Source organism: Onychomys torridus, chromosome 19, assembly GCF_903995425.1.
Source record: "Onychomys torridus chromosome 19, mOncTor1.1, whole genome shotgun sequence".
Lineage (NCBI taxonomy): Eukaryota > Metazoa > Chordata > Mammalia > Rodentia > Cricetidae > Onychomys > Onychomys torridus.
Window position 1 is genome coordinate 35,883,688 of NC_050461.1, and position 21,113 is coordinate 35,904,800.

The following is a 21,113-nucleotide window of genomic DNA, read 5'->3' on the forward strand; positions in this document are numbered from 1 at the left end:
ACATCTTTCCGATTGAGTTTTTAGATAGACAAAGTTGAAGCATTTTGTTTAAACATGAAGCTAAGCACAATGGAGCGTTCTGTTGTTCTGTTATGATTATCTCTATGTTCTTTCTTCATGTTGGGAACTGGAAGCGACAAAGTATCATAGCTGGCAGATCAATCACTCCCAGGTAATTATTTTAAAAACAAGTCAGAGAAAATCACTGCCCCTTTATTCAATATTTTTTCTTTAGGGGATGTTCTCTGTGGGCATTGCATCACAGCCACACACACTATAGACCACAGCCCCGTATAGAGTCACATAACTGTGGAATCACCAAAATATGGCCAACAGTGAAGGATTACTAAGTGTGTGTTGACCTAAAATTAACTTAATGTCAACTGTGTAATGAATCTGGGCTATTGTGGAGGCACTCAGCAGAGTTGATGGGTAACTGAGCTACAGCCTTGGTTCTGAACACATGACATGTGCACTGCACACTGTCACTCCACACAGTGTCAACTAAAGCTGCGTGAAACACCTGGTGACAGATTGGAGACCACTGCCCATTATCAGCTGATGTGTTTTCATGGCTAACCATTTCCTGCTCTCATAGAAACCTAATACCTTAATTGTAGAAACAAAGATGCTAGTATTTTCTGTGCCGTTACTCATGAAAGCTCTTTGGATTGTACTATGTCAGGATGCTCATTTTAAAAAATTTCTGATGAGGGTTTCATAAAAATGAATTAAATTAAGTCTGGCTTTGGATAAGGACAGAATTTCCAATAATTTATGAAATGGTTCTAAACATGATTCTATCATTTTATACTATGTATTTATGTAAAGTGGTGATTTCACCTTTGAGGTTTTTAAAATTAAATTGTCCATCAATTCTGAAAATGTTGAAGAGGCCCTACATCTTCCAACATCAAATATTTAGCCAAGATTAAATTCTTCATGTAAAAATAAGCTAGTGTGTCCATCTTATCAATATACAAATTTGCTTGTCTTCAACAAATGAAAAATTTCACATATAGCAAAAATTATTTTAAAATAACTTTATTATAATTTATCATCAGTAAATATCTGATTTGTGTGCCTATTTTACATATCTACATATACCCTGGGTCATACAAAAATTTCTTGGGCAAAAAGGATTGTTAAATTGAAAAACTTTAAAGAGCCCTGCTTCCAACAGTCTTTTGGCTTCTAGCAAGCTCCATTCTTCTATTTTCTTCCTACTTTTTTGCAAGCTTCTTCCCTGGCATCACAGTTCTGAAACCTAGTGGGGTTCACTGGGGCCTGGTCCTACCCTTCTGTCCTCTGTCCACAACCTCTTTGAATTGTCTCAACTATTTGCAATCCTCTGCTACTGGAAACTTACAAGTTTGTAACCTGTCTGGACATCCCTTCTAAGCTTCATGGAATGAAATACATCACATGTGTTTCAAGTTTGAAACAGCCCAAACTTGGCCTTTTTGCAAAATCAATTCTTTCATCCTCTTCTCTGCCATCTACATACAGCTATATGGCCCCAACATCTAGCAACATGTAAAGGATTATTTTCAATATGCTCATCCTAATCCAACCCTCAGGAACCCCACTGCCGCCTGCAAAACCAGTTTCAAATAGATACAGCTCTCCCAAGTTCATTATCACTATTTTAATACAAGCCATGATCCTTTCATAACTAGGTGAGTTTCCTAATTGATTTTCCAACGCCTACTCTTAATCTCTTAGAGCATCCAGAGAAATTAAAGGCACATCACTTTTCCATTGCTGTGGAATATTTGTTTAACTATGCAAAGATGTGTTGAATTTGTTTAACTATGTAAGGATGTGTTGCGTTTGCTTTATTATGTAAAGATGTGTTTCTCGTTTACCTTGCCTGCCTAAGGCACCTGATTGGCCTAATGAAAAGCTGAACTGCCAATAGTGAGGGAAGAGGTGTAGGTGGGACTTCTGGGCAGGGAGAGTAAATAGAAGGAGGAATTTAGGCTCAGGGAGAAAGGGAAGAAAGAAAAGGAGATGAGAGGGAGACACCAGGGGCCAGCCAGATGGACACAGAGGAAGCAGGAAAATAGGACATACAAAATGAAAGAAAGGTAAAACAACACCACAGCAAAACATAGATAAATATAAACAGGTCATATTAAGTCAAAAGACCTAGTGGGACAAGCCTAAGCTAAGGCCAAGCATTCACAATATAATAAGAAGTCTCCATGTCTTTATTTGGGAGCTAGTTGGCAGCCCAAAGAAAATTTCAACTACATTCCATTCACAATCCTTTTACACCGAGGCTTCTGCACTAAAACTGAAACAGTTTAGTGGTTTTTCAGGGCCTGGCTGACCCTGCCCATCCCTGTAAGAAAAACCTGCATGGTGTTTGTCTCTTATACAAATTCTGAAATTGTTCTACTACCAAATACCATAAAAGAGTATCAATTACTTCATCACCTACTCAGAGAGAAACACAATTAACATTCTGATAAATCTTTGTGCTCCTGCTTGTATTTTGCATGCCTGTATGCAACTACACACGCACAAACACATATACACATATTATTTTTCTATATTTTTAAAGTTAAGATCAAGCCCTATAACTATGTTTTCTGCTTTTGTTTGCTAGGTATGACTATTTTTAAATTTGCTGAAACATGCTGAGAAGTAACTTCAGTTTTCACATGCAGCCAATAGGACTTTGTTCCTGGCTTGTCCGTTATGATTGTTTTCTTGTTGGGGTCTTTATGTTTCTGGGTAATACCATGTACCACATTCACTTCTCCAAGAAACAAACAAACAAACAAAAAATGGAACTCTAATACACATAAGCCCTGTGCCAAAGAATAGTCTGGAAACACAAAGACTAGAATAAGACCCACAAGTAGCCCACTGGTATTTAGGGAGTTGGAGAGCTATGATCACCAAGGTATATTGATGACAGTTTTTTAGTCTTGTCCCACTGTAGAGCTATGCCTAGTGTAAGGGGTAGGGGACACGCATCCCTCATGGCCCTGGGAACAAGTAGTATTTGTTTAAAATTATTCTTCAGGGCTGGGGAGATAGTGAGGTGATGATATGCTCATCTTGGAAGCATGAGGGCCTGTTTTGATCCCTAGAACCCATTAAAAAAAACAAAACAAAACAGACTCACTGTGGTGATGTACTTGTAATCCCAGTGCTCTGGAGAGAGGTCCTGACTCCCTCTGGCCTATAGGCTAGCAAGCTTGGTGATTTCCAAGTGAGTGGTCAGGCCAGTGTGAAACCTTGTCTCCAAAATTAAAAAGAAAGAAAAGATTGGATGGTGCTTTAACAATGACATCAAAGTGGTCCTCTGACTTCAGTGCATACACACACACACACACACACACACACACACACACACACACACACATATATATACATGCTCTTGCACATGCATGGACCAGGGCTATCACAGAAAGTGAATATGTCAAGGAGATCTTTAAACATAAGTTACACCACCAAGTGCCCCAAATGTATCCCATGATGCACATCTTATTTGGGGATCTAATGTCTACCTAGCTAACTTGGCTATCCCTCAGCTCTCCTTTGGGGGATGGAATGCTTATCCTGGGCCACTGTACCTTGGACATCAGTAACTTATATTTTATAGATGGTCATGGGAAGAGTTCACACTGAGTCTCAGAGGAGCCAATGGAGAAGTACTTTCAGGCAAATCCGAGACTGAAAAGACTGTGAAGTCTTTGAAGAGGCCTAAGCATATTGTGCATTATGAGACACACACAGGAGCCTGTGGGAGCCAGAGCAGGAAGGGAGTTTAGATCTTCGGTGACCTCACCCTCATGTTTTGAATTAGTCCCTAATGCAGTATTGTGCAGAGGAAGGGGCCTACAGAGGTGATTGGGTCCTGGAGACTCCCATCTAGTGACTGGATGAATCCTTTTATGGATTTGTGGCTTGAGAATTCTCCAGAAAGCAGAATTTGCACAAGAGCCAGCTACTCTTGGCTTACTGGCTGCTGTGAGGGGAATGGCTTTGCCCCAACAATTGTTCCCAGCATGCCACAGGAAGCAGCCACATGTGGTCGGAAGCCCCAAATAGCTCAATACACCACACTCTGCTCTAAGTGGACAGACTCAGGCATGTGTCTCAGGGATGCAAACTGACTAATTTTCTTATTCCCACCTTGTCCCCTCTGTGTGCAGGAGGAACTTCTCTGGGACACGGGTCCCATGAAGACACCAGTCTCTTCAGTTGCCCGTGGTCATGAAGAGCCTGAGCAAGGTGAAGTAGAGCTGAGGTGTCCACACTGAACTTGATCAGTGGGTCTCCCTATGGCAGTAGCCCAGGCAGAGTGAGCAGTCCACTCTGATTGGCAGAGGAATAAAGCCAATGTGCAGGGTTAACTCAGGACATTGGAAGTCCCAGTGTCACATTTGTTAGGTAGGTTCCTGTGACACCATGCACTGGTGTCAGGGGGATACATCCTGTCCCATGAGACATCTATACCCCGCTCTTGCCACCTCCTCCTTTTACTCACAACATCTGACTCGCTGACTGGAAACCCTTGGGTACCAGGTTGGCTGAAGGAGCCATACCTGTGTCAGGCCTCATAGGGACTGTCTTGGCACACACCAGATCTTAAAAAAAAAATACAGCATGATATCACAGGAACCACAACTACCTTGTATAATGCAGGTAAGCAATCCAGCAACATAAACATCCATCCAATGTCATAGACCAGGTAGTTTGACATGCTTATGCCAAGCTTAGGCTGACTCTTTTCAATTCTTTAAATTACTTTGTATTTTTTGAGATTGTAATACAATTACATCATTTCCCCCTCCCCTTTCCTCCCTGCCTACCTTATCATATACTACTTTTTGCTCTCTTTCAAATACATCTCCTTGGGGGCTGGAGAGATGGCTCAGAGGTTAAGAGCACTGGCTGCTCTTCCAGAGGTCCTGAGTTCAATTCCCAGCAACTATATGGGGCCTCAAATACGTGTCCTCTCTTCTTTGGTTGTTACAGAGAGATTGAGCTAGAACTTTGTTCCTGCCACTTCTGACTCCTGACACAGTATTGTCCACAGAACATCATCAGTCTCCCATGTGTGTCTCCACAGAAGTGGGACTACCTGGCGGCATCCAGAGTTCCCATTGGCCACTCCTGAAATTGCTAATAGTGGTCATCGTGTCTGAAGTCCACAAAGGATCTGCGTTCCCTGCATCTGAGCAGCTTAGATCCCCATCCCTCCAGAGGCTGCGATGACTTGCACTGTTAGAGGGACTTTAATAACTCTTCTAAGTCCCTTGTCCTCAGGCTGTTGGCTAATTCTCAGCATAACTGCCTACTACTAAAATGGTGGCTACACACCTTGATGCTGTACAAGGGAGATGCAAAAAAGATCCCATGAGGCTTTATGAACATCGATTTTATTCAAATTCTGTGAAAACCTCGGGAGACGTTCCACTGCATGGTGTTACCCTCTCATCTCCTGGCACTGTGAAGCCCACGGGAGTCCTGGATGAGGAGTTCCAGGGACAGCAGTTAGGTGTGACCTGGGCAGGTACAACAGCTTCTGTCTCCAGAAGCTTCAGGCAGACTTCTAATATCTACCCATAGAAGAGACACTTGGAAAGGCCAATGTCGTCGACTGAAGTCCCAGAGGATGGAATCCTCTCTGACTGGCGTCTGCCTTGGCAGCCATTCTCGCTGACTCAGGTCTCTACCGACAGGAAGACCTGCTGAACCGGGGTCCTTGATGGCTTGTGGTCTCCTCTAGCTGGACTCAAAGATAACTGGAGTTCCCTCCAACTAGTATCCTCACGGAGTGTAGGAACCACTCACTGGAGACCCCACAAACTGGAAATCCTGCTGACTAGGACTCAAGCTCACTGGAGTCACAGGAGTCCCTGCTGAATAGAATTGCATCCCTATTGGCTGGAGCTCCCACTGACTGGCATCCTTCTTGGCTGGTATACTCACTGACTGGCATCCCTGTTTAGAGTTCTGACTGACTGGCATCCCTATTGTTTAGAGTTCGGACTGACTGGCATCCCTATTGGCTTGTGTACCCACAGACTGGCATCCCTATTGGCTTGTGTACCCACTGACTGGCATCTCTGTTGGCTGGAGCTCCCACTGACTGGCATCCCTATAGGCTGGAGTTCCCACTTACTGGCATCCCTATAGGCTGGAGTTCCCACTGACTGGAATCTTTGCTGACTAGAGTCCCGGCTAACTGAGGTGCCACTGGCTGGGCTCCCTGCTGACTGTGATACAGTCAGTTCTACTTATCTTAGCTGGCTGCCTCACCTCAAAGATTGGAATGGACAGATAGTGAAGGGAGACAAAAAGAGAGAGTTTTATTTCCAACATAGGAGCAATCATTCAGACATATACACACACAAAGGAAATACAACCCAGAAAGTAGAAACTCTAATAATCTCAGTGGCAGTAGGATCTTTTGGAGTCCCCCCAAAACCAGTGAAGAGCAGTCCTCTGTGGAGAGCAGTTCCCAGAAGCAGCAGGTCTCAGAGGGCAGAACTGTAGGCAATCCCCTCCACAGGAGCTAGTTCCTCTCTTGTAACTGCAGGTTGAGTTTTAGTGGACGGAGCAGGAATGTGCTCCCAGCCTGAGCTGGAGCATCAAGTCTGGGGTGGTCCATTTCTGGAAAGTCTTGAGAGCAGCACGAGTCTCCCTCCTCTTTCTTTTCTGACACACAGGGCAGTGTGTCTGACTGTGAACTCCCCAGTCTTCCTCTGATGTCAGGTCACCTGGGTACTAGGACACCAGCCAGAAACAGGAGCCACATGAGAGGCAGACTGGGAAAAGATAGACTTCCATGCTGCTTGGCTGGACTTCTGCATGTGCTGAGATGGAGAGGCCAATCAGGAGAAAGCCTGTCAAACCCAGAGAAGAGCAAGTCAAAGGCTGCTAAAACTGGGGTGGTGTCTAGCACAGCCTCTGTCTGTCCCCTCTGTCCCTTCTATATGGAAGAGGAAGCTGGGCAGGAGGGATGGGGGATTGTGACCCCAGATTGCAGCTGAGGATTTGCCTGTATCCTGGTCTGGCAGTCAGGAGGATTGTTCCTTTTGTTCTAGTTGATGCTGTTTATTTCCAGCTGTTTATTTTGCATCAATGGCCTTTCTCTTATCAACTGGAATTCCCTGAGAGACACGCAGATGGCAGGAGTACTCCCATGTAGAAATCCTCACTGTGTGTTACCTCCTTCCTAGACAAAGGAACATTGGAGACCAGGCACGATGAGCGCATAGCAGACAGGATTTCCCACAGCCCTTCTCTTGCAGCTGTGTGTATCCACGTAAGGAGAATGACACAATGGTTACAGAATCATGGAGCTCAGTGTCCCGTGTCTGGTCACTTTAAATGAAAGGAGGCCCAAGACTGGGACTCTTAATGACTGTGAACACCCTGCAATGAATCGCTCTCCAAGCTGGTTCCTCGGGTCTGAAAGTTAGTTCTTTGTCACTTTTCCTCCACACCTCTCTTTGCTCCCACTGTGAAATCCGTCACTATCATACCCAGGGCCTCAGTCTCAGCCCCACCTTCGTCCATCTCATTCTATGATAAACATCATTCTACACTTTAATTCTAGTTCAGCTTTTTGGTTCTTCACAAGAAAGATGGTTTTGTACAGCCTGGATAATGGTCTACAATCACCGTGCTTTAGGTTTGGAATGAGGATTTCAAATCTAAGTAAAGGCTTGAAATGACATTATAGAAAAGTAGATAGGAAAGATACTTCACACTGGAGGTTGACAAACATTGACCGGAGATGGTTGGGGTATCCCAAATGAGAGAATAATCAAAATGTGACAGAATCTAATCAGGATCAAATCAGGGGGCATGCAAGCATCAGGTTAACGTCATAAGGGGACAACTTTTGAGGTAGCCACCCTGGGTTCCAATTCAGCTTTCACTTGAATGAGCTGCCCTGGTGAAGATTCTGGCTTCTCATTCCCACTGCAGGCATGTTTACACCATGGGGCAAATGACAGCCAGACCTGTTGGAAATGGCAATGGACCTGCTAGCTGGGCTCAGAAACAGTGTGTTTATTTCTGGGCTGTTTTGTTCCTATTTTCCTCTTTCTCTGGGATGGACCAGCCCATGCTCAAACAGGGCTTTTTAAGACACTTTGAAACAAATATACTTCGTTCTGAAGTTTAAGGGACTACACTTCTGGCTGTGCTAGTTAGGGTTTTGATAACTTGACTTAAGCTAGGGTCATCTAGAAAGAGGGAGACTCTGTCGAGGAAACTCCTCTATCAGAGACACTGTGGGCAAGTCTGTGGGGCATTTTGTTGATTAATGATGGATTGAGAGGAGGTATCATCGCTGGACAGGTTATCCTGAGGGTATCAGGCAGAAAGCAGAACATGATCATGGGGGCCAAGACAGGAAAACACATTCTTCCATGGTCTTTGCTTCAATTCCTGCCCATAAGTTCCTTCTCTGAGTTCCAATCTTGGGTTCCTTCCTACAATGATGGACTGTGATTGGGACATGAAAGCCAAATAAACCCTGCACCCTGACAACATTACCTTTGGTCAGTGTTTCATCACAACATCAGAAAGCAAATTAAGACAGAAAATTGCACCATGATTGTGGGGTTTTGCCATGACAGAGCTGACCATGCTGTATGGGGAGGATTGTGTAAGTGTTTGGAACCCTAGACTGAGCCTCTGGTCTCAAAGCTTAATGGGCTGTCTTGTGGGGGTTGGCAGAGAAGGATGAGAGAAATGCATAGAATGGAGGCCTGGATGGTGATGTTTGGGAGAGAAGCAGATGCTATCAGAGCCATTTAGTCTATATTTTGAACTAATAACCTATGGTTTCTGGTCAGCAGAGGCTGGAGAATCAGCTTTGGTTGAAAAAAGATCAGAACCATTAAGGAGAAACCTTGCTTAGTTGGGATAATTGATGTAACTTAGCGTTGGCTGAGACACCAACAATGACTAAGAAGACACAGGCATCATGGAGCCAAGATCTCCTGAAAAGCATTTCCTCAGGGTCATCACACAGAAGTTGTGGTCCAGGGCTGGCAAGAGCTGCATCTCATGCTGGCAGCCAGAGTTGATAATGTGTAAAAATTTCCCATGTGGTATTGATGTTGGATGCATGAAAGCTGAAGGGTCAAAGGGATGTGGAGGACAGCTGAGGCTTGGCACAGCGAGAGGCCAGGAGATGCCGTTGTTGAAGATGTAGCCTCCTTGCAGTGCAGACCCCAGCATGGTGGAGAAGCCAGGATGGGGGATAACCACCAGAAACAGCGGCAGATGTGGCTTGGGTTGGGCTGACCTGACAAGACAGGACATGTGTGCTGTAGACACCCCATCACAGGAACACAGAGGAGGAGTGGAGCCCAGAAGAGCCCAAGTCCTGGGCCTGGGATACTGAACCACAGGATCTGATTTACACTGGACATTGGTTTTGATTTGCTTGTGACTGAGTCCTGGTTCTTCCCTCTTGGAGTAAGAAAGAATTTTAGTTGTTTTTGATGTTAGGGGAGCCCACATCACATAGTATCTAGATGTCTTTCTGTACTCTGTGAATATATGTTGTTCCCATTGGTTATTAAATAAGCTGCTTTGGCCTATGGCAAGGCAGCTTAGAGGCAGGTGGGAAACCATGGAGAGAGACAGGAAAGAGAAAGGAGGAGTCTGGAGAGATGCCAGCCTGCCACCCAAGGAAAAACATGCCAGCAGACCAGTGAGCCACAGAACGTGTGGCAAAACATAGATTAATTTAAGATATAAGAGCTAGCTAGCAAGAGGCCTGCCATTGACCATAGAGTTTGTAAATAATACTAAGCCTCTGAGTGATTATTTTATAAGCGGCTGCAGGTCCATGGAGAGGGGTGGTGGCTAGCCAGGACCAGACAAACCTTCTGGCTATATTTGGCACTCACTTTTGGGCATTGAGCCATACAGACCTAAGAAAGCTTAAAGAGTTTGAACACACAGAAATGGAGTCACATTGGGCTTCCTAGTCTCACAGATTCATGCCAACAGCAGCATAGACTCATCTCCTGACAGCTGCCTGAAAGGTGGAGCTGGCCGCGGGCCGCTATGAGCTAAGTGGCATGGTGGATTCCTGTTACAGTACACAGTGGCATCTACAAGCCATGCAACGTGGTGTGTGGTGGATATAGCTTTTGCTAGTACAGAAAAAAAAAATGGCTTCTGGGCTACATGCTGCTTTGATGGAGGCATAGACCCACTGCTTCCAAGAGTAGTTAATGCACATGGCTCCCAGAGCTGGCAGTAAACATACCACCACCATGTTGGGAAGCTGAGGAGACTAAAGTCAGAAGCCAGGGCTTCAGCTTTCATTCTAGCCACATAGTTTAACAGCTTAAAATCTCTCGTGGTCAGAGAAGGATTATAAATTTATAACAAGAGAGATTCAGATTGAAAAAAAACACTAAACAGTTAACATTGTGTGCCGAATTGATTGTAGGCTTGGAAAAGAGAGGAAAAGGAGTATATGTAATTATATAAAGAAATAAATAGCTTTATAAAATAAAGTCTTTAAAGAGACAATAAGAATAATACAAAAGTGAAGACAGGTAAAGATGGAAATCACACAGAGAGTCTGGATTATATTGTCTTTGGGATTTTTAACTGCAGAAAGACATTTGATTGTAAAGGTTGCTGAGTTAAACCAATATATATATATTTTAAAGGCATCTTGACTTCAAAATTTATGTCCAAGCATATGTTGCTTTGGAAAAGAGGTTCTGCTTTTCTTTCCACAGAAGATGAGACACTGTGGGTTTCTTCCAGGTTAATATGGTTTGACCAGCCAAGACCCTCTGAGAGGTCTCCAGTTGATCCAACATCCAGAATAGCTTCAAGGCAACTGGCTCAGAGAATACAGCCTCACAGACTACTCCAGTCAGGACTTGACCACAATCCTAAAATTTTCTTTGTGTCCCCATAAGACTAACTGTGCCCCCAACAAGCAGGAAGTAGTATGAGAAGCTATGCCCAAATTCCCAAAATATTGTTTATAAATGTTTATTTTTATTTTTTTATTTATTTATAGGAGGTTGATAAAAATGCAATCTTTTTCTAAAGAAGAAAAGGGAATATAGATATGATAGGATAACAGTGTAGATTATTGAATTTACTATTAAAGAGCAACAACTTATTTAAAATGTTTTACATTGCTATGGATTTTGGTTTACTGATACAAATTTAAAGTTAATTTTGTTATACTATATATATTTCTATTCTTAATTTAGGAGTTATGTTTATACAATTAATTTAAAATTGTAAAATATAATTAAGAAATACAGATTAATAATTAGTCATCTATGATAATCAATTTATAGTCATGTTAGTTAAGTTTTCTAGGTATACACAGATATATTTCAATTAGGTAGGTAGATAATCTTCAAACACTTCATAGACTTACAGAATGTGGCATTTAAATTGTTTTAAAGAACTTAGACTTTCTGGACAGTGAGACAAGTCTGCTCCTGGCAGCATCAATTTACTTCAAAGAAGATGATGGCCATCAAAGAAACCCCATGTGGAGTTTGATTTCCTTATGGCGAAAGTTAGCCATTTGGGCAAGAAACTATTCTTGCTATACTGCTTGACAAAAGGTTGTATTGACTGGACATGCAGGACCCATGAGAAAATGACTAAGATTTCTGCCAAAACAAGACAAGATGTTCCTTCAGGTTCCTGCATTGCAGAGGAGACTATCAGACATTCTGCAGGACACAGAGATAAGCAACTAAAAAAGCTCTAGATCTATAGGCTGAAGATGGATGCCTCAGTATTGCAGAGGAAATTTGGGTGACTGTCCCAGCAGCCAGTTGTCTCTGTCATTCTAGTTTTTTAGAAGTTGCTTACAATGTATGTCCTGTTTATTTAGGTAATATTATACCATTCTGGGATCTTTGATGTAGTTGAAGACTAGATAATTATAATTATAATTTTCCTTGGTTATGATAAAAGATAAATTAGATATGAAACTTTAGACACACAAATATGGGCTAGATAGAATATTTTCTTTAATTTGGCCAAATACAAATAGACTAGATATTATAACGATAATTCTTGCTTCATAATTGTTTGTTATATATAATTTTACTCTATTAAAGCTAAACCTTTCTTTTTGATCAGATAGAAAAGGGGAAATGCTGGGATATGTCTTTCTGTACTCTGTGAATGTATGTTGTTTCCATTGGTTAATAAATAAGCTGCTTTGGCTTATGGCAAAGCAACTTAGAGTCAGGAGGGAAATCCAAGGAGAGAGACCATAAAAAGAAAGGTGAAGTCTTGAGAGACACCAGCCTGCTGTCCAACGAAAAACATGCCAGCAGACCGATAAGCCACAGAACACGTGGCAAAACATAGAATAGAAATGGGTTAATTTAAGATATAAGAGCTAGGTAGTAAGAGGCCTGCCATAGGTCATACAGTTCGTAAACAATATTAAACCTCTGAGTGATTGTTTTATGAGTGGCCGTGGGACCGCAAGGCTGGCCAAGACCAGTGAAAACTTCTGGCTACATAGAACCTCCGAACTCATTGCACACCAAGAACCTAAAAATGGCTGTCTCTACACAAGGCCATGAGCAAAAGCATAGATTAAACCAAAACATACCTGGACCATGCCTCCACACTTCTCGCCATCTCACGGTGTCCCCTCACTTTGGGGGGTACACTTTCCTTGGACACCTTTTGTGGGGTAACCTGCAGCAGCATAGTCTGAGGATACATGCCAGAATCCTCTTCTTCCATCCTGCCCATCCCCTGGGCTGCAGGGAGCTTGAGATTGAAGTTCTGCTCTGTTCTGGGCCGCTTGAAGCCTTTTCTGACCGGGAGCTACTGGAGAAGCTAGTGTCTTCCACATCAATCATAAGGTTTCTTGGTAAGTAAACACACGGCGCAGTCATAGAGCGCTTGTGACCTCTGCCCAGATTGGGTGTCTTCTCGGGCAGCTCAGGGTCATCCATCTCCCCCGTTTGTCTCTGATCAGGGCTCTCTGTGGGTGAGACTAATATCTGAAGAGAAGGCTCACTGGCCCTTCTCCTGAGGGGCAGGGAAAACATGCCAGGGTCTTCAACAGAAGGGAAAGGTGTTGCCCCTGGGTTTATTACCCTTGTGTAGACATTACTGTCATGGTCCTGGCATGCCTGACACCTCAGTAGGTAGTATACAGCCATAGTTTCATTGAACTTCCTGTGCTTTAAAGACTGTCTTATATCCTGGGTGTCAAACCCAATGTTTTGCATGGCTGCCATAATTTCAAGGTCTGGGCAGCTGGTGTCTCCATTGCAATAAATTGTAAACGTCTTTCCCCCTTTCTGAAGCCATGGGTGACCCATGAGGTCTCGCACAGTCGGCCTCTGCCTCGAATTCACTGTTAGTAATAGGCTGATCATGCTCCTTAAGTCTTTGGAAAGTTGATAGGGGATGTCATACCTCCCATGCAGAACCTGTTCCCTGAGTTCTGACAAGGTAGCCCCTGAAAACGGGACAATCCCTGTCACCATGTAATATAAGAGGACTCCCAAGGTCCAGACGTCTGCTTTGGGGCCGTCATAAGGGAGGCCCAGGAAGACTTCGGGAGGAATGAACTGGAAGGCGCCACATGGCTTTTCCAGCTTTTGCCCAGGCCTGAATCTGACACTCAGGCCAAAGTCAATGATTTTCACCTTTCCGTGCTCATCCACTATGACATTGTCAGGCTTGAGGTCTCTATGAGCGATGCCTTCATCATGGCAGTAGCCTATGGCGCTAAACAGCTGAACTAATATGCTTCTGGCCTCATCTTCCTTCAGGCATCCAGACCTCTGGATCCGATTAAATAGCTGTTCCCCCTCAGCCACTTCCATAATTAAATAAATGTTGCGTTCTGTTTCTATCACCTGCAGGAGGGAAACAATGTTAGGATGTCTGAGCATCCTCATGATGTCGACCTCAGACACTGGCGGCTCACACCACTTCTCCTGCTTCACCAGAGCTTTCACAGCGACTGTGGCGCCTGTAAAACGATGCAGGGCCAGCATGACCTTTGCACGGCCACCCTGGCCTAAGGCCTTCAGGATGGTGTACTGCCTGGTGAACACGTCTTCACCAAAGACGCTGGGCACAGTGCTGGGCTCTGAGGACTCCTCTTCTGTGTCACTGGACATGGTTGGTAGTAATGCTGCTGCCAAGGAAAAGGGGAGGGAGGGAGACAGGAGATTTAAGGGAATGCACGGAGACATGTGGAATGAGAGTAACAAAATCCTGGAAAGAAAGCAAAAACCAAGGACAAAGTGTAAACCCCACCAACAAGTAGCTTTAGACTAGAGCGCCAATAACACACACAGGCAAAATCCAAACTCGACACCCAAACCATGACCCAACTCACCATCCACTGAAGTGGAAGGATCCCAGCTCAGGAGTGTTCTAGATGCTACTCGAAAAACTTCAATGGGAACTGGGGAATAGGGAAAGAAATGCATGGAACAAGAATGAGTGAGGAAACATATACAAAAGAAAACAAAATTTAAAACCCATTCCCCAAACCAGACCAGCTACTTACAACACTAATCAAAGAAACCCAAGGGAAACCAGGATGCCTGAAGAAATCAAAACAGAGACACAAGCACCCAAAGGTCTATGAAGTAAATGGAGGCAGACAGGCAAAAGTACACCAAACAAGAATGGGTTGGGGATTTAGCTCAGTGGTAGAGCGCTTGCCTAGCAACCTCATGGCCCTGAGTTCGATCCTCAGCTCAAAAAAAAAGAATTAGAAAATCAAAACCAACCACAAAACAAACAGTTATAAACTCCAAAGATCAAGAACACTACCAGTGATCAATACTATTTTTAAAGTTTTAAATATTTAAAAAATTTTAAAAGATTAAAGGATGTTAAAATTAAAAAAGAAAATAAAATTCAAGAAAACAAGTAAAAAAAAAAAAAAGCCCCAAACACAACCATTAAACACCCAAGAGAAATAAGAATATAAGCAGAAAAACAAATAGAACTAAAACAGAAAGCCAAGTGTCCAGGAGCAAGAGAGATGCCTCATTCAGTAAAGAATTTCCCTTGCAAGCATGAGGTCCTGAGTGAGATGTGAAGTATGGCTCCCCACCACAACGATGAGAACAAAGAATAACCCACACAAAACAGGCCTGGTGTCCAGCTTTCACCTCTGCACCCAGGAGACAGAGGCAGATCTCAGAGGCTCCTGGGCCCACCAGCCTAGCTTAAGTGGAGAAGCACAGGCCAACAAATGACTGCTTTAGAAATTAAGGCTATCAACCTACCTTTAGGAAGTCACTGACGGTGGAGCTCTGGCCTTCACCAGTGGCTGTACAAAGCAGGCAGATGAACTCACACACACTCATTCACAGGAGTGTATATACACACAGCACACAGTCACACACACAGAGCACACACACCTACACACGGTCACACAGACACACACTCTGCACACAAACCACATAACCTCACTAGAGATTAGTAAATCATACAGGCTAAAACTCCACCCCGCCTCTTATACCCACAGAAACCAGGCCAGGCCACACCATTATATCCCCTGGGTGGACTCTCACAATGGCTCCTCATGAGGTCACAGTTGGACCTGTGCAGGTCAGGGCTGTGCAAAATCACAGAAACTGAAAGGACTTAAAAGCTTCTGGCTTAGGTGGGCTCTGCAGAGTATCATTAGGCTTTTAGAGATTAAAGCTGGGCACCATGGCTGGAGGACCCCCAACCCCACACTGCTATCAGACCTGCTAAGTACCCCACTACTGCCACACTCAAGGGCCACATGCAGATTCCCAGCAGTGTAGAGGAGCTAGGCATGGGAGGGTGTCCTGGTGCCTTTCCTGTTGTGGTGATAAAATGCCCTGACCAAAAAAGCAACATGGCAGAGAAGCTAATATACTTCAGTGTACAATTCCTGGTTGTAGTCCATCGTTGTGGGGAAATCAAGGCAGGAACCTCAAACAATTAGTCCCATTGCATCTACAGTCAAGAGCAGAGAGAAATGAATGCTTACATGCTAGCTGGATTTCTTCTGCTGGGTTCGATGTCTACTCTCTCAGTCACTGATGTGTGTGTGTGTGTGTGTGTGTGTGTGTGTGTGTGAAGTATGGGGCTGTCCAGCAGGTCTGATATATAGCAGTCAGTCTTGGGAGAGCAGCAAGACTTGATGTCTCACAGTAGGGGAGAAATAGTGTATCACTTGTGCTGATGCTTAGCCATGCATGGTGTTATTTGTGAGGCATTGGGTGCTGCTCATGGTCTTCTATCCAGCACTGTATATGAAGGACACAGCATCTGGCAGCGACCCAGGATTACTGTCTGTTTGAACCTGACCCTAGAGTTTTTTCTGGGCAAATAGAAATGATCATCATGGTGTGTAAATTTGCCTCAAAGACTGGGAAGCTATAGGAGTGGAGGGTGAGTCTAACAGTGCCAGATGCTGGTACTTTATGAGGGGAAGGAGAGGGTTCCTAAATGGGCTGGTACTTAGCAATTTAGGTGGGACATGGGTGCTGTCCTACAAGGCCTGATACCTCATCATGTGTGAGGCAATGCAGGGGGCTGGTGAGCAGTCACTAAAGCTGTCACTGTATGAGCGACATGGATGGTGTGGCAGGGGTGAGTCTAACCAGACCTGAAATCTAGTATTACATGGGAGGTCAGGGCAGGAGCAGTGGGAATAAATAATCAGTAATATGTCTGGCCAAGTGGCAGGGCTGTGTTCATCAGGGAACATTATGAAAGTGTATTTGGAGCTGTGTGCGTCAGTGGTCCACAATAGCCTGATGCATAGCAGTAAGTGTATGAGGATATGATTAGCAGGGTGTGATTAATGCCACTGTTTGTTGAGGGCATTGTAGGTAGGATGTAGCCAGCACTGCTGGGTACCTATCACAAAATGTGGGCTGGGAGGGGTCCCAGGGGACCTGATTTGTAGCAGTGTATGCAGAGCTGCAGCACGACCTAATGAAAACAGGGTATGTTGGTCATATATTCTATGACCTAATATTTGGCATCTTAGCAACTGGGATCTATCCAGAAGGGCTTGATAAAAAGCAGGGGCATGTTAGGTGACCACCTTTGGTGGTTGTCTTGCAGGGCCCTATACCTAATATGTTCTGTGGGATCACATAGCAGTATTTGACTGAACCTGAAACATTGCAATGTATGTTTCACAAGTTTTATGAGAATTAGGTCTTCAGCAGGACCTGATTCCTAGCAGTGTAAGTGATACACATAGTGTGTGGTGATAAGGTGTATAGCCAGGCCTGATGTGTAGACGTTTATATGGGGTAGGGTAAGAGGACACCCAGCATAGCATGAAAACTATCAGAGTACGTGGGGCAGAAAAAGGAGAGGTCATGTCCAGCACGTGTAAACCTCTAGGATGCAGAACCCACCCAACATCCTCCCCTGAAGCCACCCACATATAGTATTACCAAACCTCCCAAATTCACTGCCCCCAGAGAGCCTACACATAAACTTAATAGGAATAAATCTTTGCTGGTTGCTCCAATATATACTATGTGTCAAGCCCTGACCCTCCTTTGACCCCTCATATACTTGGGGGTCTTGCTAGGTAACTCAGCCCTGTGGTGATCAGTTCCTGTCTGATGTCTCCACTCTATGTATTGTTCTAGGCCTCAGGCCTTGGTGGACACACCCCCCTCCCCACCACTGTCCATAAACATACAGGTCTATTTCAAGACAGGCAGGAAAATCCCCAGCATGCCACCCTATTCACTGCTGTGTATCATATCGTACTAGATACTCTTTCCCCCCATCACCACCCTAAATACACTGCTGAGGGTCAGGCCACAATGGACAACATACTATCAGTCCATTTATACCTCTAAGAATCAGCCCATTGGGAGGCAGATGTCACCATGCTGCCTCACCATTGGTGTCTATCCCTGCTGGACATCTTTCCTTTCTCCCGTAAAGTGGTAGGACCTAGGCCATCTTAGATACCCCACCCTCCATCATCCTACAAAGATGTCTAGTTTTCAAGCCATGCTGAGCACCCTCCTGCTTTGTCCCATCAAATATCTAAGTATCTGGTCTGGATGGAGATAAATCCCTTCATTAGCTGTGTCCTGTTAAAATGTCTCAAGAAAGAAGTGCCAGCCAGACCCTTGGTTGTCAGCCACAGCCCTGAACAACGTGATTGCCTGTGCAGCAAATATGATGTGGACATCTTTTATGTTTGGACTAGTTGATTGTGTTAACTCTCCATATATATTACTGACTGAGAGTCTGTCTATTCAAGAAAGTGGGGGCACACTTCAGAATTACCCATATCCATTGTATCCTCTCTGAGTGTGTGGATTCCTCCTCTGCTCATAAGAGCCTTCTCTGGCTTCATGGCTTTCCTTTGCTATGGCCCCTGTGTCGCTTAATGGTATGAGGTATGGTGGCAGTGGACAACAGGCTCTCCTTGAACTACATTAGGCTCTCACTAGAAAGTGGAGATTCATAGGTCAGATGTTAGCTGGCGTTATTACAGTAATCACTGCTGTGGCCTCTGTAGCGGCTTCTGTAATGGGCATTACTTACCAAGCACAAGCTGCCCATTTTGTTAATCGGCTTGCTTAAATATAATATCTCTGTGGCTTTGGCCACTCAAAAATGTGTAGATAAGAAAACAAAAAGGTAAGTGAAATGCTTTAGAAGTTGTGATGTTGTACCTAGGAGATAACACTCTAAACAACCGTTGGTTAACTCTAAAGGTCGTGCTGGTGATGGATATGTCTGTATTACTCCTGTAAGCTATAATCAATATAAGTGGAAAGAGATAAAATTAAAAATCATTTACAGTGGATATGGAATCATGAGAATGTTAGTTTAGATTTATTAACCCCAGAGTAAATTAGTTACTGACCTTGGCTGTGCTCATCTCATATTTAACTCCCCGTTTTCTGGGCTGGCCAAAGATCTATTATACAAGTGTCGGATTTAGCCCCTTCAACCTCCTCCAGCATTTATTCAGTATTGTACACAATAGTGTTGTACCACTTTTATGATTCTTTCAATGATATTAGGAGGCCTTGTGGGTTTTAGGGATTTCAGGAACCCCTAGACATTCAGACACGGATAACTCATCTGGTCTTAAAAAATAAAAAGAGGAACCTGTTGAGAGCCAGCTGACACAAGGTTTTCTTGGAGAGCTTGATGAAAGGACAAAGAGCAATAGTCCTGTGTCTTTGCCCAGGGACAGACGTGGCACTGTCCAGACTGGGACAGGAGCCCGAGCCTTGAAGGAGTTACGGTTTCAGATCCAGGGAATCCGGTTTGCTCCATGTCAGGGCTGTGGAATCAGTCCTAAGGAATCTGTGTATGAGAGGTGTCCTGTATTCTCTTCGCCAGCGTTGTGTGATTTAGCTTTCTGCTGACCTTTGGCCCATTTTGCCCCTGTAAATAATGTAGATGATGCTATACTTAATAAACTTGCTTGGCTAATGATAGACCTCCTGGTTCCAGTTTTCTGTCTTCTGTATTTTCTAATCCCCAGTACTTCTTGACACCTCGCCATAGGGGCCCTTATTCCTGTGGGTTTGGGTCAATATGGAGTGGTAAAATGGGTTTCCCAACATTGTGTGAAAACTAGCTGTGTATGTGGTCAGTGACAGGAAAAGGGTTATGTCTAGCACATGTAGGGGGCTGGCCTTGCTGGACAACCTCAATACACTGGAAGGCATCAACCTGTTTGACACACCCTTGGTACATATAAATTTATAGATACCAGGGCTTGATGCTACCTACTTCACATCCGCTGCTAGATGCCAGGCTCTGTTGGATGCTCCCCTCAAGCCATGCATACACTGTTGTGACTTAGGTCTTACTGAATCCTTTCTTCTGCTCCAGATATCATGCTAGAGAACCATTCCTGCAGGACACAATCCTTCAGTCCACTCACTGTCTGTAAAGACTCTGTTGTGTTTCAGGCCATGCCAGAAAACCCAGTGTGCCTCATTCCACATACACTGCTAGTTATCAGGCCCTGCCTGTCTTCCTGTTCCTGGGTCCCTACTCCCTCACCCCTGTTGCTGAAGCCCCACATAAGCGACCAGAAGAGCTGGGAGCAGAGGCAGCTGGGCAGCCAGCAGGGCCTGGTAGTTAGCCATGTATGTGGAATGCCGCCAGGAACTGTAGAGGAAGGCAGGGCCTGACACCTAGTAGTAGCACATGTGGGACAGCAGTGGAGTTTGACATGAAACAATGGGCCGAGCTGTGAAGGTCAGACCTCAGAAGTGCCACGGGAGAGCCGGATAGGACAGCCCCCTTCAGCTTCTGCCTGTCAGCTGCTTTATGTCTTTAAGATCCTTCGTGTGTGCTGTTTGACAAAATCCACGGTGTAGAAGCAACATGTGGGCCACATTTGGGTTGACAGTCACCTGCTGATGAGACTCTGTTTTCATAATGTAGTTGAACTACCCTCAAGCAGGATATTATAAGTTTTAAAAAAATGCTGAATTGAGTAGATGATTGCAAGAAGGATTTGGCCTCTAGTCAGTATGTGCATGCACCCAGCTCCCTCTATTTCATGAAGCATGATAACAACGTCTAAATTAGCTGCTTTTACATTCATGTGCATAGATGTGAGGCTAAGCAGTCCTTGGAGTGGCCCTCTGCAATGGGCTAAACAGATGTCATGTGGGGGTTGGCTCTATAGCACTGCATCCTCTGCTTCCCAGTTCAGATCACACACAGCATGGATTTAAAGTATTCCCATGTAGGGAAATATGAGGTTGGCTCTTTATACTTTTCTGCTGAGTGTAGGGTGCAGCTGTGTCCTCAGAAGGGCCAGTGAGTGCATGGTCAACCAAGATTTGAGGATACATGGACAAGTCACTGGAGGTTTGAGACTATGGGAGTAAACTGTGGGAAAGACGCAGTGTGCCCAGACACCAACACATAAGTCACCTTCCACTTCCAAACTGTGTCTGACTTTTCCGCTGTGATTGTTGCCAACTGTAGCCTTGAAGAGAGTTTCAAGCAAGAAACATATTTTCTCCAACCTAGGGTTTTTTTTCTCCTTTTTTATTTATTATATTTGTGTTTTAATTTTACATATCAGCCATGGGTTTCCCTGTCCTCCCCCCTCCCGCCCCCAC

At 44.3% G+C, this 21,113-nt stretch overlaps 1 protein-coding gene across 1 annotated transcript; it reads right to left on the bottom strand.

Moving 5' to 3' along the window:
- Positions 1–12,659: 12,659 nt before the first annotated feature.
- Positions 12,660–14,150, bottom strand: LOC118570248 (sperm motility kinase Z-like). Its single transcript, XM_036168627.1, has one exon. The coding sequence runs from the start codon at positions 14,148–14,150 to the stop codon at positions 12,660–12,662; it is 1,491 nt and encodes a 496-aa protein (XP_036024520.1).
- Between the last annotated feature and the right edge of the window lie 6,963 nt (positions 14,151–21,113).